This window comes from Rana temporaria, chromosome 5 (assembly GCF_905171775.1).
Source record: "Rana temporaria chromosome 5, aRanTem1.1, whole genome shotgun sequence".
In the NCBI taxonomy this organism is placed as follows: Eukaryota; Metazoa; Chordata; class Amphibia; order Anura; family Ranidae; genus Rana; species Rana temporaria.
The window spans coordinates 240,947,198-240,962,155 of record NC_053493.1 but is presented as its reverse complement, the minus strand read 5'-3'; the positions used below and the strand labels follow the sequence as shown (position 1 = coordinate 240,962,155).

The 14,958-nt window shown below is 44.8% G+C and overlaps 1 protein-coding gene across 2 annotated transcripts in view; it reads left to right on the top strand.

Moving 5' to 3' along the window:
• The first annotated feature begins 2 nt into the window (after positions 1 to 2).
• The window catches only part of LOC120940663, a 71,787-nt gene continuing 56,831 nt past the window's right edge, over positions 3 to 14,958 (top strand). Inside the window, exons 1-3 of one of the 2 annotated variants that reach the window (XM_040353643.1) lie at positions 3 to 194; positions 9,735 to 9,861; positions 14,603 to 14,724. In XM_040353643.1, coding sequence (XP_040209577.1) covers positions 9,754 to 9,861; positions 14,603 to 14,724 — 230 coding nt within the window. In that variant the 5' untranslated portion in view covers positions 3 to 194; positions 9,735 to 9,753. The remainder of the gene's footprint in view (positions 195 to 9,734; positions 9,862 to 14,602; positions 14,725 to 14,958) is intronic. The other variant, XM_040353642.1, reaches the window with a different exon arrangement.

Here is a 14,958-nt window from a genome sequence, read left to right as displayed (position 1 = left end):
CCTCATTCTGGGGTGGCTGCTTGTTCCCAAAACAAGCATGGCCGCCTAAGAAGTAAACATGCCTGTGTCGGAGAGGTAGTTTCGGTTTGTGATTGTACGATTAAGGCGCGATGTCGGGGGAAAGTCTTTCCTGTACGATCCCGAGGTGTTCAGTGACGTGTCTTCTGAGGATTCATCCTGTGTGACAGCTGGAGGTATCCATAACTATCACATCCCTTGTTTACCAAATACACAATGACGTTTGTGTGTTTCTTGGAGAGGAAATGGCTGGGGTCAGGTTTTGTCTATGTCACTATCATTTCCCTAATTATCTGGCACTTGTCACTGGACAGGAAGAGAAAAGAAATCTCCCTTCTGGGAATTTATCTGATGCCTGTCACTGGACAGGAAGTAAGGGGAAATCTCCCTTCTGGGATTTTTATCTGATGCCTGTCACTGGACAGGAAGTAAGGGGAAATCTCCCTTCTGGGAATTTATGTGACGCATGTCACTGGACAGGAAGTGAGGAGCAGTATCCCAAACAGAGACACACACCCTAACCATTTACGCTCTCTTCGATTTATTTTTATCTCTGTTTTTGCCTTGCTTGGAGACATTTCCCCTCACTTCCTGTTCTGCCCTGTTTAAAATAGGAATGGAGAAGTATCCCAAAATCCTAACACTTCACACTCTACAATAAGATTTGTCTTAATTTCTGTCTGTGTCCTCCATGGGTTTATTTCCTCCCCCTTCCTGTTTTGTCTGACCCCAACAAATTAAACAGGAAGTGAGACGTATCCCAAATATGGACAACAAAAGTCCCAATCATTTTTAGAAGATTTAGGTAGCCCATAGATGAGTCCGTTTTTTTTTTGTTTTTCATTCAACAAGCAGGCTGAACAGAAAAAAAACAGACTTGATTCTCTCATCCGCACAGGTAGATGGGGAAATCCTTTCCTATCCGTTGATTGGATCGAATGAAAACGGACAGGTGGATTCGTTTTCATCCGATTCCCCCATAGAGTAGAGCGGGCCTCCGACAGGTCTGTCCCTGCACAGTGAGTGGATACTGACCTGTCATCCGCTGGCTCAGCGGGGATCAACGTAGCGATCTCTGCTGAGCAAGCGTAGTCCATGAAAACAGACAAGCATGTGTGAAAGGGGGACTTAAGCAGAACTAAACCCATCAATTCAACAGTTTAAAAAAACAGTTCATGGCATGCTGGAAATGTTAACTATCACATTTGCTTCTGCTCTCAACCAAACTGTCAAACAATTAAATGGCAGTTGCAGATCAAATAGAAGCTTCCATAGCAGTTAGCTTCCAGCTTCCATAGCAGTTAGCTTCCATAGCAGTTAGCTTCCAGCTTCCATAGCAGTTAGCTTCCAGTTTCCATAGCAGTTAGCTTCCAGCTTTCATAGCAGTTAGCTTCCAGCTTTCATAGCAGTTAGCTTCCAGCTTTCATAGCAGTTAGCTTCCAGTTTCCATAGCAGTTAGTTTCCATAGCAGTTAGCTTCCAGTTTCCATAGCAGTTAGCTTCCAGTTTCCATAGCAGTTAGCTTCCAGCTTTCATAGCAGTTAGCTTCCAGTTTCCATAGCAGTTAGCTTCCAGTTTCCATAGCAGTTAGCTTCCATAGCAGTTAGCTTCCAGCTTCCATAGCAGTTAGCTTCCAGCTTCCATAGCAGTTAGCTTCCAGCTTCCATAGCAGTTAGCTTCCAGCTTCCATAGCAGTTAGCTTCCAGCTTCCATAGCAGTTAGATTCCAGTTTCCATAGCAGTTAGCTTCCAGCTTTCATAGCAGTTAGCTTCCAGCTTTCATAGCAGTTAGCTTCCAGTTTCCATAGCAGTTAGCTTCCAGTTTCCATAGCAGTTAGCTTCCAGCTTCCATAGCAGTTAGCTTCCAGCTTTCATAGCAGTTAGCTTCCAGTTTCCATAGCAGTTAGCTTCCAGTTTCCATAGCAGTTAGCTTCCATAGCAGTTAGCTTCCAGCTTCCATAGCAGTTAGCTTCCAGCTTCCATAGCAGTTAGCTTCCAGCTTCCATAGCAGTTAGATTCCAGCTTCCATAGCAGTTAGATTCCAGTTTCCATAGCAGTTAGCTTCCAGCTTTCATAGCAGTTAGCTTCCAGCTTTCATAGCAGTTAGCTTCCATAGCAGTTAGCTTCCAGTTTCCATAGCAGTTAGCTTCCAGTTTCCATAGCAGTTAGCTTCCAGTTTCCATAGCAGTTAGCTTCCAGTTTCCATAGCAGTTAGCTTCCAGTTTCCATAGCAGTTAGCTTCCAGTTTCCATAGCAGTTAGCTTCCAGCTTCCATAACAGTTAGCTTCCAGTTTCCATAGCAGTTAGCTTCCAGTTTCCATAGCAGTTAGCTTCCAGTTTCCATAGCAGTTAGCTTCCAGTTTCCATAGCAGTTAGCTTCCAGTTTCCATAGCAGTTAGCTTCCAGTTTCCATAGCAGTTAGCTTCCAGTTTCCATAGCAGTTAGCTTCCAGCTTCCATAGCAGTTAGCTTCCAGTTTCCATAGCAGTTAGCTTCCAGCTTCCATAGCAGTTAGCTTCCAGTTTCCATAGCAGTTAGCTTCCAGCTTCCATAGCAGTTAGCTTCCAGCTTCCATAGCAGTTAGCTTCCAGCTTCCATAGCAGTTAGCTTCCAGTTTCCATAGCCGTTAGCTTCCAGCTTCCATAACAGTTAGCTTCCATGTTTCCATAGCAGTTAGCTTCCAGTTTCCATAGCAGTTAGCTTCCAGCTTCCATAGCAGTTAGCTTCCAGCTTCCATAGCAGTTAGCTTCCAGCTTCCATAACAGTTAGCTTCCAGTTTCCATAGCAGTTAGCTTCCAGTTTCCATAGCAGTTAGCTTCCAGTTTCCATAGCAGTTAGCTTCCAGCTTCCATAGCAGTTAGCTTCCAGTTTCCATAGCAGTTAGCTTCCAGCTTCCATAGCAGTTAGCTTCCAGTTTCCATAGCAGTTAGCTTCCAGCTTCCATAGCAGTTAGCTTCCAGCTTCCATAGCAGTTAGCTTCCAGCTTCCATAGCAGTTAGCTTCCAGTTTCCATAGCCGTTAGCTTCCAGCTTCCATAACAGTTAGCTTCCATGTTTCCATAGCAGTTAGCTTCCAGTTTCCATAGCAGTTAGCTTCCAGCTTCCATAGCAGTTAGCTTCCAGCTTCCATAGCAGTTAGCTTCCAGCTTCCATAACAGTTAGCTTCCAGTTTCCATAGCAGTTAGCTTCCAGTTTCCATAGCAGTTAGCTTCCAGTTTCCATAGCAGTTAGCTTCCAGTTTCCATAGCAGTTAGCTTCCAGTTTCCATAGCAGTTAGCTTCCAGTTTCCATAGCAGTTAGCTTCCAGCTTCCATAGCAGTTAGCTTCCAGCTTCCATAGCAGTTAGCTTCCATAGAAGTTGGCTTCCAGCTTCCATAGCAGTTAGCTTCCAGCTTCCATAGCAGTTAGCTTCCAGCTTCCATAGCAGTTGTCTTCCAGCTTCCATAGCAGTTAGCTTCCATAGCAGTTAGCTTCCAGCTTCCATAGCCGTTAGCTTCCAGCTTCCATAGCCGTTAGCTTCCAGCTTCCATAGCCGTTAGCTTCCAGCTTCCATAGCCGTTAGCTTCCAGCTTCCATAGCCGTTAGCTTCCAGCTTCCATAGCCATTAGCTTCCAGCTTCCATAGCAGTTAGCTTCCAGCTTCCATAGCAGTTAGCTTCCATAGCCGTTAGCTTCCAGCTTCCATAGCCGTTAGCTTCCAGCTTCCATAGCCGTTAGCTTCCAGCTTCCATAGCCGTTAGCTTCCAGCTTCCATAGCCGTTAGCTTCCAGCTTCCATAGCAGTTAGCTTCCAGCTTCCATAGCAGTTAGCTTCCAGCTTCCATAGCAGTTAGATTCCAGCTTCCATAGCAGTTAGATTCCAGCTTCCATAGCAGTTAGATTCCAGCTTCCATAGGAGTTAACTTCCAGCTTCCATAGCAGTTAGCTTCCAGCTTCCATAGCAGTTAGCTTCCAGCTTCCATAGCAGTTAGCTTCCAGCTTCCATAGCAGTTAGCTTCCAGCTTCCATAGCCGTTAGCTTCCAGCTTCCATAGCAGTTAGCTTCCAGTTTCCATAGCAGTTAGCTTCCATAGCAGTTAGCTTCCAGCTTCCATAGCCGTTAGCTTCCATCTTCCATAGCAGTTAGCTTCCAGTTTCCATAGCAGTTAGCTTCCATAGCAGTTAGCTTCCAGCTTCCATAGCAGTTAGATTCCAGCTTCCATAGCAGTTAGCTTCCAGTTTCCATAGCAGTTAGCTTCCATAGCAGTTAGCTTCCAGCTTCCATAGCAGTTAGCTTCCAGCTTCCATAGCAGTTAGCTTCCAGCTTCCATAGCAGTCAGCTTCCAGTTTCCATAGCAGTTAGCTTCCAGCTTCCATAGCAGTTAGCTTCCAGCTTCCATAGCAGTTAGCTTCCAGTTTCCATAGCAGTTAGCTTCCAGCTTCCATAGCAGTTAGCTTCCAGCTTCCATAGCAGTTAGCTTCCAGCTTCCATAGCAGTTAGCTTCCAGTTTCCATAGCAGTTAGCTTCCAGCTTCCATAGCAGTTAGCTTCCAGTTTCCATAGCCGTTAGCTTCCAGCTTCCATAACAGTTAGCTTCCATGTTTCCATAGCAGTTAGCTTCCAGTTTCCATAGCAGTTAGCTTCCAGCTTCCATAGCAGTTAGCTTCCAGCTTCCATAGCAGTTAGCTTCCAGCTTCCATAGCAGTTAGCTTCCAGTTTCCATAGCAGTTAGCTTCCAGTTTCCATAGCAGTTAGCTTCCAGTTTCCATAGCAGTTAGCTTCCAGTTTCCATAGCAGTTAGCTTCCAGTTTCCATAGCAGTTAGCTTCCAGTTTCCATAGCAGTTAGCTTCCAGCTTCCATAGCAGTTAGCTTCCAGCTTCCATAGCAGTTAGCTTCCAGCTTCCATAGCAGTTAGCTTCCAGTTTCCATAGCAGTTAGCTTCCAGCTTCCATAGCAGTTAGCTTCCAGCTTCCATAGCAGTTAGCTTCCAGTTTCCATAGCAGTTAGCTTCCAGCTTCCATAGCCGTTAGCTTCCAGCTTCCATAGCCGTTAGCTTCCAGCTTCCATAGCAGTTAGCTTCCAGCTTCCATAGCCGTTAGCTTCCAGCTTCCATAGCCGTTAGCTTCCAGCTTCCATAGCAGTTAGCTTCCAGCTTCCATAGCAGTTAGCTTCCAGCTTCCATAGCAGTTAGCTTCCAGCTTCCATAGCAGTTAGCTTCCATAGAAGTTAGCTTCCAGCTTCCATAGCAGTTAGCTTCCAGCTTCCATAGCAGTTAGCTTCCAGCTTCCATAGCAGTTAGCTTCCAGCTTCCATAGCAGTTGTCTTCCAGCTTCCATAGCAGTTGTCTTCCAGCTTCCATAGCAGTTAGCTTCCAGCTTCCATAACAGTTAGCTTCCAGTTTCCATAGCAGTTAGCTTCCAGTTTCCATAGCAGTTAGCTTCCATAGCAGTTAGCTTCCAGCTTCCATAGCCGTTAGCTTCCAGCTTCCATAGCAGTTAGCTTCCAGTTTCCATAGCAGTTAGCTTCCATAGCCGTTAGCTTCCAGCTTCCATAGCCGTTAGCTTCCAGCTTCCATAGCCGTTAGCTTCCAGCTTCCATAGCCGTTAGCTTCCAGCTTCCATAGCAGTTAGCTTCCAGCTTCCATAGCAGTTAGCTTCCAGCTTCCATAGCAGTTAGATTCCAGCTTCCATAGCAGTTAGATTCCAGCTTCCATAGGAGTTAACTTCCAGCTTCCATAGCAGTTAGCTTCCAGCTTCCATAGCAGTTAGCTTCCAGCTTCCATAGCAGTTAGCTTCCAGCTTCCATAGCAGTTCGCTTCCAGCTTCCATAGCAGTTAGCTTCCAGCTTCCATAGCCGTTAGCTTCCAGCTTCCATAGCAGTTAGCTTCCAGTTTCCATAGCAGTTAGCTTCCATAGCAGTTAGCTTCCAGCTTCCATAGCCGTTAGCTTCCATCTTCCATAGCAGTTAGCTTCCAGTTTCCATAGCAGTTAGCTTCCATAGCAGTTAGCTTCCAGCTTCCATAGCAGTTAGATTCCAGCTTCCATAGCAGTTAGCTTCCAGTTTCCATAGCAGTTAGCTTCCATAGCAGTTAGCTTCCAGTTTCCATAGCCGTTAGCTTCCAGCTTCCATAACAGTTAGCTTCCATGTTTCCATAGCAGTTAGCTTCCATAGCAGTTAGCTTCCAGCTTCCATAGCAGTTAGATTCCAGCTTCCATAGCAGTTAGCTTCCAGCTTCCATAGCAGTTAGCTTCCAGTTTCCATAGCAGTTAGCTTCCATAGCAGTTAGCTTCCAGTTTCCATAGCCGTTAGCTTCCAGCTTCCATAACAGTTAGCTTCCATGTTTCCATAGCAGTTAGCTTCCAGTTTCCATAGCAGTTAGCTTCCAGCTTCCATAGCAGTTAGCTTCCAGCTTCCATAGCAGTTAGCTTCCAGCTTCCATAACAGTTAGCTTCCAGTTTCCATAGCAGTTAGCTTCCAGTTTCCATAGCAGTTAGCTTCCAGTTTCCATAGCAGTTAGCTTCCAGTTTCCATAGCAGTTAGCTTCCAGTTTCCATAGCAGTTAGCTTCCAGCTTCCATAGCCGTTAGCTTCCAGCTTCCATAGCCGTTAGCTTCCAGCTTCCATAGCCGTTAGCTTCCAGCTTCCATAGCCGTTAGCTTCCAGCTTCCATAGCAGTTAGCTTCCAGCTTCCATAGCAGTTAGCTTCCAGCTTCCATAGCAGTTAGCTTCCAGCTTCCATAGCAGTTAGCTTCCAGTTTCCATAGCAGTTAGCTTCCAGCTTCCATAGCAGTTAGCTTCCAGCTTCCATAGCAGTTAGCTTCCAGCTTCCATAGCAGTTAGATTCCAGCTTCCATAGGAGTTAGCTTCCAGCTTCCATAGCAGTTAGCTTCCAGCTTCCATAGCAGTTAGCTTCCAGCTTCCATAGCAGTTAGCTTCCAGCTTCCATAGCAGTTAGCTTCCAGCTTCCATAGCAGTTAGCTTCCAGCTTCCATAGCAGTTAGCTTCCAGCTTCCATAGCAGTTAGCTTCCAGTTTCCATAGCAGTTAGCTTCCATAGCAGTTAGCTTCCAGCTTCCATAGCCGTTAGCTTCCATCTTCCATAGCAGTTAGCTTCCAGTTTCCATAGCAGTTAGCTTCCATAGCAGTTAGCTTCCAGCTTCCATAGCAGTTAGCTTCCAGCTTCCATAGCAGTTAGCTTCCTGCTTCCATAGCAGTTAGATTCCAGCTTCCATAGCAGTTAGATTCCAGCTTCCATAGCAGTTAGCTTCCAGCTTCCATAGCAGTTAGCTTCCAGCTTCCATAGCAGTTAGATTCCAGCTTCCATAGCAGTTAGCTTCCAGCTTCCATAGCAGTTAGCTTCCAGTTTCCATAGCAGTTAGCTTCCAGTTTCCATAGCAGTTAGCTTCCAGTTTCCATAGCAGTTAGCTTCCAGTTTCCATAGCAGTTAGCTTCCAGTTTCCATAGCAGTTAGCTTCCAGCTTCCATAACAGTTAGCTTCCAGTTTCCATAGCAGTTAGCTTCCAGTTTCCATAGCAGTTAGCTTCCAGTTTCCATAGCAGTTAGCTTCCAGTTTCCATAGCAGTTAGCTTCCAGTTTCCATAGCAGTTAGCTTCCAGTTTCCATAGCAGTTAGCTTCCAGTTTCCATAGCAGTTAGCTTCCAGTTTCCATAGCAGTTAGCTTCCAGTTTCCATAGCAGTTAGCTTCCAGCTTCCATAGCAGTTAGCTTCCAGCTTCCATAGCAGTTAGCTTCCAGTTTCCATAGCAGTTAGCTTCCAGCTTCCATAGCAGTTCGCTTCCAGCTTCCATAGCAGTTAGCTTCCAGCTTCCATAGCAGTTAGATTCCAGCTTCCATAGGAGTTAGCTTCCAGCTTCCATAGCAGTTAGCTTCCAGCTTCCATAGCAGTTAGCTTCCAGCTTCCATAGCAGTTAGCTTCCAGCTTCCATAGCAGTTAGCTTCCATCTTCCATAGCAGTTAGCTTCCAGCTTCCATAGCAGTTAGCTTCCAGCTTCCATAGCAGTTAGCTTCCAGCTTCCATAGCAGTTAGCTTCCAGCTTCCATAGCAGTTAGCTTCCAGCTTCCATAGCAGTTAGCTTCCAGTTTCCATAGCAGTTAGCTTCCATAGCAGTTAGCTTCCAGCTTCCATAGCCGTTAGCTTCCATCTTCCATAGCAGTTAGCTTCCAGTTTCCATAGCAGTTAGCTTCCATAGCAGTTAGCTTCCAGCTTCCATAGCAGTTAGATTCCAGCTTCCATAGCAGTTAGCTTCCTGCTTCCATAGCAGTTAGATTCCAGCTTCCATAGCAGTTAGATTCCAGCTTCCATAGCAGTTAGCTTCCAGCTTCCATAGCAGTTAGCTTCCAGCTTCCATAGCAGTTAGATTCCAGCTTCCATAGCAGTTAGCTTCCAGCTTCCATAGCAGTTAGCTTCCAGTTTCCATAGCAGTTAGCTTCCAGTTTCCATAGCAGTTAGCTTCCAGTTTCCATAGCAGTTAGCTTCCAGTTTCCATAGCAGTTAGCTTCCAGTTTCCATAGCAGTTAGCTTCCAGCTTCCATAACAGTTAGCTTCCAGTTTCCATAGCAGTGAGCTTCCAGTTTCCATAGCAGTTAGCTTCCAGTTTCCATAGCAGTTAGCTTCCAGTTTCCATAGCAGTTAGCTTCCAGTTTCCATAGCAGTTAGCTTCCAGTTTCCATAGCAGTTAGCTTCCAGTTTCCATAGCAGTTAGCTTCCAGCTTCCATAGCAGTTAGCTTCCAGCTTCCATAGCAGTTAGCTTCCAGCTTCCATAGCAGTTAGCTTCCAGTTTCCATAGCAGTTAGATTCCAGCTTCCATAGCAGTTAGATTCCAGCTTCCATAGGAGTTAACTTCCAGCTTCCATAGCAGTTAGATTCCAGCTTCCATAGCAGTTAGCTTCCAGCTTCCATAGCAGTTAGATTCCAGCTTCCATAGCAGTTAGATTCCAGCTTCCATAGCAGTTAGATTCCAGCTTCCATAGCAGTTAGCTTCCAGCTTCCATAGCAGTTAGCTTCCAGCTTCCATAGCAGTTAGCTTCCATGTTTTTTTCCCCGTCAAAGCTTAATTGAACAAGCTGAATTTAGAAGCTGATTGGCTGCCGTACACAGCTGCACCAAATTTCACACTCTCTAGTTTTAGCAAATCAACCCATTAGGCCTCTTTTACACGATCGACCCACTCGGATCCACCTGTCTGTTTTTCAGGCAGATCCGAGCAGGTCACCCATTGACTTCTATGGGCAGGCGGATATCAGTGGAGATGTGTCAGGCGGATACTCCGTTCCTGAGCCTTTCCAAGGTTTTCCGAGTTCAGCCGAGCTGTCCCCGTGTTCCGAGGCTCAACGCCCCCCACCCACCTCTGGCCACATGCGGTATTGCACGCAATAGAAGTCAATGCAGAACAAATTATTTTAGTTTCCATTGACTTCTATGGGAAAACTCACTGATATGCGAGTGCTTTGGATTACGAGCATTCTCCTGGAACAGATTATGCTCGTAATCCGAGGTTCAACTGTATAAATAAAAAATCTAACAACTGCGTGCTTGTATTTCCAGGTGCAGTAATGCCCATGGAATTGAATGCTAGTGCATATGAAGACGTGCTGTTTGTCTTACCACCTTGGAAATGATCAGTTCAGAAAGTTCCTTGCATATCTTTGCATAACAATACAGGTGCACAAATAAATGTATATTACCTGTTTTCATCACTTTTTTTCTTTCTCTTTTTGTAAACAGAATATTTTATAGGAATAAAATGGCCCCAGCTCGATCTTCAATTGGCTACCCTTGGATTCTCGATGCGATAACAAAATATAAAGGAGAAGCTTTCATGCTTAAACCAGCACCTGCCCAGGTCGTTGAGGTAAGTTTTATTTAGTGTTTCTCATAGGAATTTGGTTTATATAGGAAACCTAATGGGAGGAAAATGGATTTGTATTAAAACACAGTTGAACCCTCTTATTTGTTTTTACTTAAAGTGGAGGTTCCATCAAAAAAACTATTTTGCTTTAAACTGTAGATTACACCTAAAAAAAAAAAAAAATTTAAAATTGCCTGTTGCTATGCGGTCCACGAAATCTGCCTTCCTATCCACCTAGGATCCGGACGTTACCCACCTCGGCTCCTAACAGCGCTAATGCTCCTGGGAAATGAAGCCGTGCACCTCCCCTGTACAAGAATCGCTTTATTACTAGACAATGTCAGCCTATTAGCAAGGCAGGGGGCAGGACAGCTGCAGATCGTGACAGAGAGCGAGAGACTCTTCATAATAACAAGTGTAAGTTTGGCAGCTCTCGCTCTCTGTGACGATCTGTAGCCGTCCCCCCCCCCTGCCTTACTAATAGGCTGACATTGTCGGCTGCTCGGGGGAAATAGCATACAGGCTGCTAACTATACTGTGGTCTGTGACAGGGCTCACCTCTTGCTCCGATGGCAGCCACGCACCGGTACTGGACTGCTGTGATCATACTTGTTGTTGATGGGTTGCCATAGTGATTTACGGCGCTGCAGCAGATAGGGGCGGGACGGGTGCCTCGTCAGAGATCGCCATCCACACTATACCCGAAAGGAATCGCTTGTCGGCTTCACATTGCCCACAAGCAAAATGGGAAATCTCAGGAACAATGAGGATAAAGAAATATAAAGTTTTCTTTTCATAGAACTCGGCGGAACGGCGGGCCTTTTAAATGCAGTAAGTGATACAATAGAGATTAAAGGAAAGCAAGATGAAAAGAGATATTTTTAAAAATTGAAAAACGGAATGGAAACCCCGCTTTAAATGCAGCCAGGTTGCATAAACTGTAATTAATATGGCTATTTTTTTTAAATCTCCAACGGCCCTTTTCACATGGGCTTTCCGATCAGTTTTTCAGGCGGACCTGATCGTAGCCTCCATTCACTGCTATGGAGAGTTGGGTGTCAGCTGTGACACGTCCGCTGACATCCGCCGCAATCTGATCTAATCCTGGCTATGAAATCCAGACGGATGGTGACCCGATTTTTCAACGGACAGGCGGTCTGTTTTCATCCAATCCCCCGATAGGGAATAGTGTGGCTCTAACAGGTCCGTCTCTGCACAGTGAGCCAAGACAGACCTGTCACCTGCTCGCTCCACGGGGATCCCCCTCTCATTTTGTGTTGTAGAATTAGTCAGAATATCTAGATTCCATTAATATTTTTGTATAACCTAGTCCTAATCTCTAACTTTTAATGCCTCGTACACACGATCGGTTTTCCTGACAGTAGAAGTGCGATGTGAGGTTTTTGTCACAAAAACCGACCGTGTGTATGCTCCATCACAGTTTTTCTGTCAGTTTTCCTGCCAAAAAAAGATTGAGAGCAGGATCTCAATTTCCGCGACAAGAAAAATTTCTATCACAAATCGCGTTAGTCTGTATGTAATTATGATGCACAAAAAAACGTGCATGCTCAGAATCAAGCAGAAGAGCCGTACTGCCTATTGAACTTCATTGATCTCGGTTCGTTGTACGTCACTGCGTTCTTGACGTTTGGAATTTCAGCCAAGATTTGAGTGACCGTGTGTATGCAACACAAGTTTGAGACGTTTTCCTGCTGAAAAAAAAAACACGGTTTCCTGTCGGAAAAACTGATTGTACAGGGCATTAGGCAACAATGAGATGGGCGATTTTCACACCCTGCGATTTCCAGTGACAGGAATCTGCAAATTCCTGCATCTGGAATGACAGGTGTGCGTGAATAGCTGCAGCCACTCGGCCCATACAAAACAATGACATGATGACCGGCTCCACAGCCTTTCGGGACTGTTTGCACACTCAGTGATTTAACACTGGTGGATGCATTTTGTGTGCATCCAGCCAAGATCATTTCTCCAAGATCATCACCAATGCCCTAAACCGTCCTCGCAAACTCTTCAAGTTGGTTAGTCAGTCCATGAACCCAGCCTGTCTTGAAGCCCCCAATTCTGATACCCAAGAATTTTGCAATGAATTATCGGACCATTTTGTGAACAAAATTGAAAGGATCCGTGTTAGCATTCTGCAAAACAGTATCCCCCTCAACCCCCTCAGCAGTCCCCAGCCCAATCACCACAGGAATCAGCCCCAAGTAACAATGTTTACTCTAAAACCCGTCTCCCTGGATGCCACTAAAAATATCATCGGCACTCTGCGAAATAGCACCGCGCCTAACGATATTATCCCCACCAAACTGCTGAAGGAATGTGCCGATATTTTGGCACCAGCTATCAAGCAGCTGATTAACCAGTCATTCAGGGAAGGCATAGTGCCCTTGAGGAGAACCTTGTCTTCTAGTACTGTTGGACCTTAGCGCAGCTTTTGATACGGTTGACCACAAACTATTGCTAATTCGGCTAGCTGAAGTAGCCAAGATCGCGGAATGTCACTTACCCTGGTACTCCTCCTTTTTGGAAAACCGATCACAAGTAGTGAAACTGGGACCATTCACCTCTGAAAAACGCACAGTGTCATGCGGAGTCCCTCAAGGATCACCTCTGTCGCCGGTGCAGTTTAATATCTATCTTCGCCCTCTTTTTGAAATTATCTGCAGCCAAAAGTTGCTCTACCATTCCTATGTGGATGACACACAATTGTATTTTCGTATTTGCAACAAAAAGGATCACCATCTCAATCTAGAGAAATGTCTCTCTTTGATAGAGAACTGGATGACAAAGAGTTATCTTAAACTCAACGGCTCAAAAACAGAACTTCTCCTGTTTCACGCCAATCGGAAGAATCAACTGGCAACACCCTGGACACCTCCGCCCATTCTAGGAAAAATCATCACCCCTAGCACCAAAGTCAAAAGTCTCGGGGTCTTCTTTGACACCTACATGACAATGGATGCACAAATAGGGTCAGTAGTCAGCGGATCACACCATCTGCTACGCTTATTACGCAGACTAATCCCATTTATTCCTAAAGAAGACATAGCAGTCGTGGTGGGAACAATTGTTAACTCCAGACTGGACTATGCAAATGCCCTCTACCTCGGACTCCCAAAGTACCAAATCACGCGCCTGCAGGTCGTTCAGAACACGGCCGCGCGTCTGGTGACTGGAAAAAATTCATGGGAATCAATCTCCCCATCACTGAGAAGCCTTCACTGGCTACCAGTGAAAGACGGAATCACTTTCAAAGCACTCTGTCTAACGCATAAATGTATTTAGGGTAATGCCCCGCAATACCTATGCGACAAAATAAAAGCCTACAACCCCAATCGCGCTCTGCGATCCTCCAACCAAAATTTACTCCAAATCCCCAAAACCAGATACAAGTCCAAAGGAGAAAGAAGATTTGCTGTCCAAGGCCCTCAACTTTGGAACACTTTACCAACCTCCATTCAGTTGGAGGAGAACCACTTGGACTTTAGGAGAAAGATCAAAACCCACCTCTTCTGAGCTCAAGGGAGAAGTGCTCAAACAAGCGCCCAGAGGCGATTCAGTTCGCATGTGTAGCGCTATATACATTTTTCACTCACTCACTCACTCACTCACTCACCAGTTTTTCACTGGCTGTGTGAACAATTTCAAGCTGGACCCGCATTCAGCCAGTCATTGTTTTGTATAGGTCGAGTGGTTACAGATTCCTGCCACTTGAAATGGGTGTGCTATTTGTACCGTCTGATTGTAGCCTAAAATAAATACCAATTTATAAAGCATGGAATGCAATTTTCACTGAACATTCAATAGTGGTGAATCAATCACTGTCATTTAGACACATGTACCAGGACTACATGTAGTGAATGTTTGGTAAATATCAGATCCATTGCTTCATGAGTAAAACTCAGCCTTTAAATCAGCTTTATAGTTAAAGTTCTTTTATTGTGTAGAAGTGACTATTCAGACAAGAAGCCCCCCAAAGGTTAAAGTGTTACTAAACCCACAACAGTAAAATCTGTCTGTATATGCAGAAAAAGCATGCTTGTTATACTCACTGTGGAACTTAAGGGGTTAATCCTCTGCATTGTGTAAAAGGCTCTGATCCTGTATGCATAACTCCCTTTCTCCTGCACTATCTATCTGGGGAAGAACAGCTAACACACAAGCAGGGTAGCCAACCTGCACATGCTCAGTTGTGTCTTTTATGCTGGAGAGAACATTTCCTTGTTCTCAGATCTAGGTATTGACATCACACATGTGGGCGTATATACAGGCTGTAGTGGAAATCTCCTCCTACCTGAACTCTTAGCACTGGAGAAACTGTGCGGTATACAGATCATCCAAAAAGGTGTATATGGTGGCAGTGTTTTAATGTAAAAAGAAGATTTATAAGCTGTAGGCACTGTCGGGGGTGGATGAACTATTTTCAGATTATTGAGTTTAGTAACACTTTAAGAAAAATAAATAACACTGACGTCACCACTGATACAACAGGGGCAGAGAGAATGCATTGCACATGAGCAGCTTTTGAACAAGGGAGAGCACCTACTCCTCTAACACAACAATGTATGCAACAAGAAAGGCGAATAACTATATAGGAATTTTTCCGCCATGCTTTGGGAGGCCTGGTAGTTTTACTAATTATGATACAAAGGTTGACTAGGATTTAAAAAAAATTGTGATTTTGCTAATGCTATAACCTTTCCATGTTTTTCTCTTTCTTTAGTTTCTAAAAATGCCAGAACGAACAGAAGAGTGTCAGTATCCAGGAGCTGTTGTACATATTTCTGATCGGCAGTACTACATCAGAGCTATCATCACAAGGGAGGCACAAGAAACTCTAGAAAGGTGTATATATATAACCATGAAGGACACTTTGAGGTTGATTTACTAAAACTCAAGAATGCAAAATCCGATGCAGCTGTGCATGTGAGCCAATCAGCTTCTAACGTCAGCTTGTTGAATTCAGCTTTCATAATCAAACCTGGAAGCTGATTGGCTTATATGCAGAGCTGCACCAGATTTTGCACTCTTCAGTTTTAGTAAATCAACCCCTTTGTCTTTTTTTACATATTTTGTAGT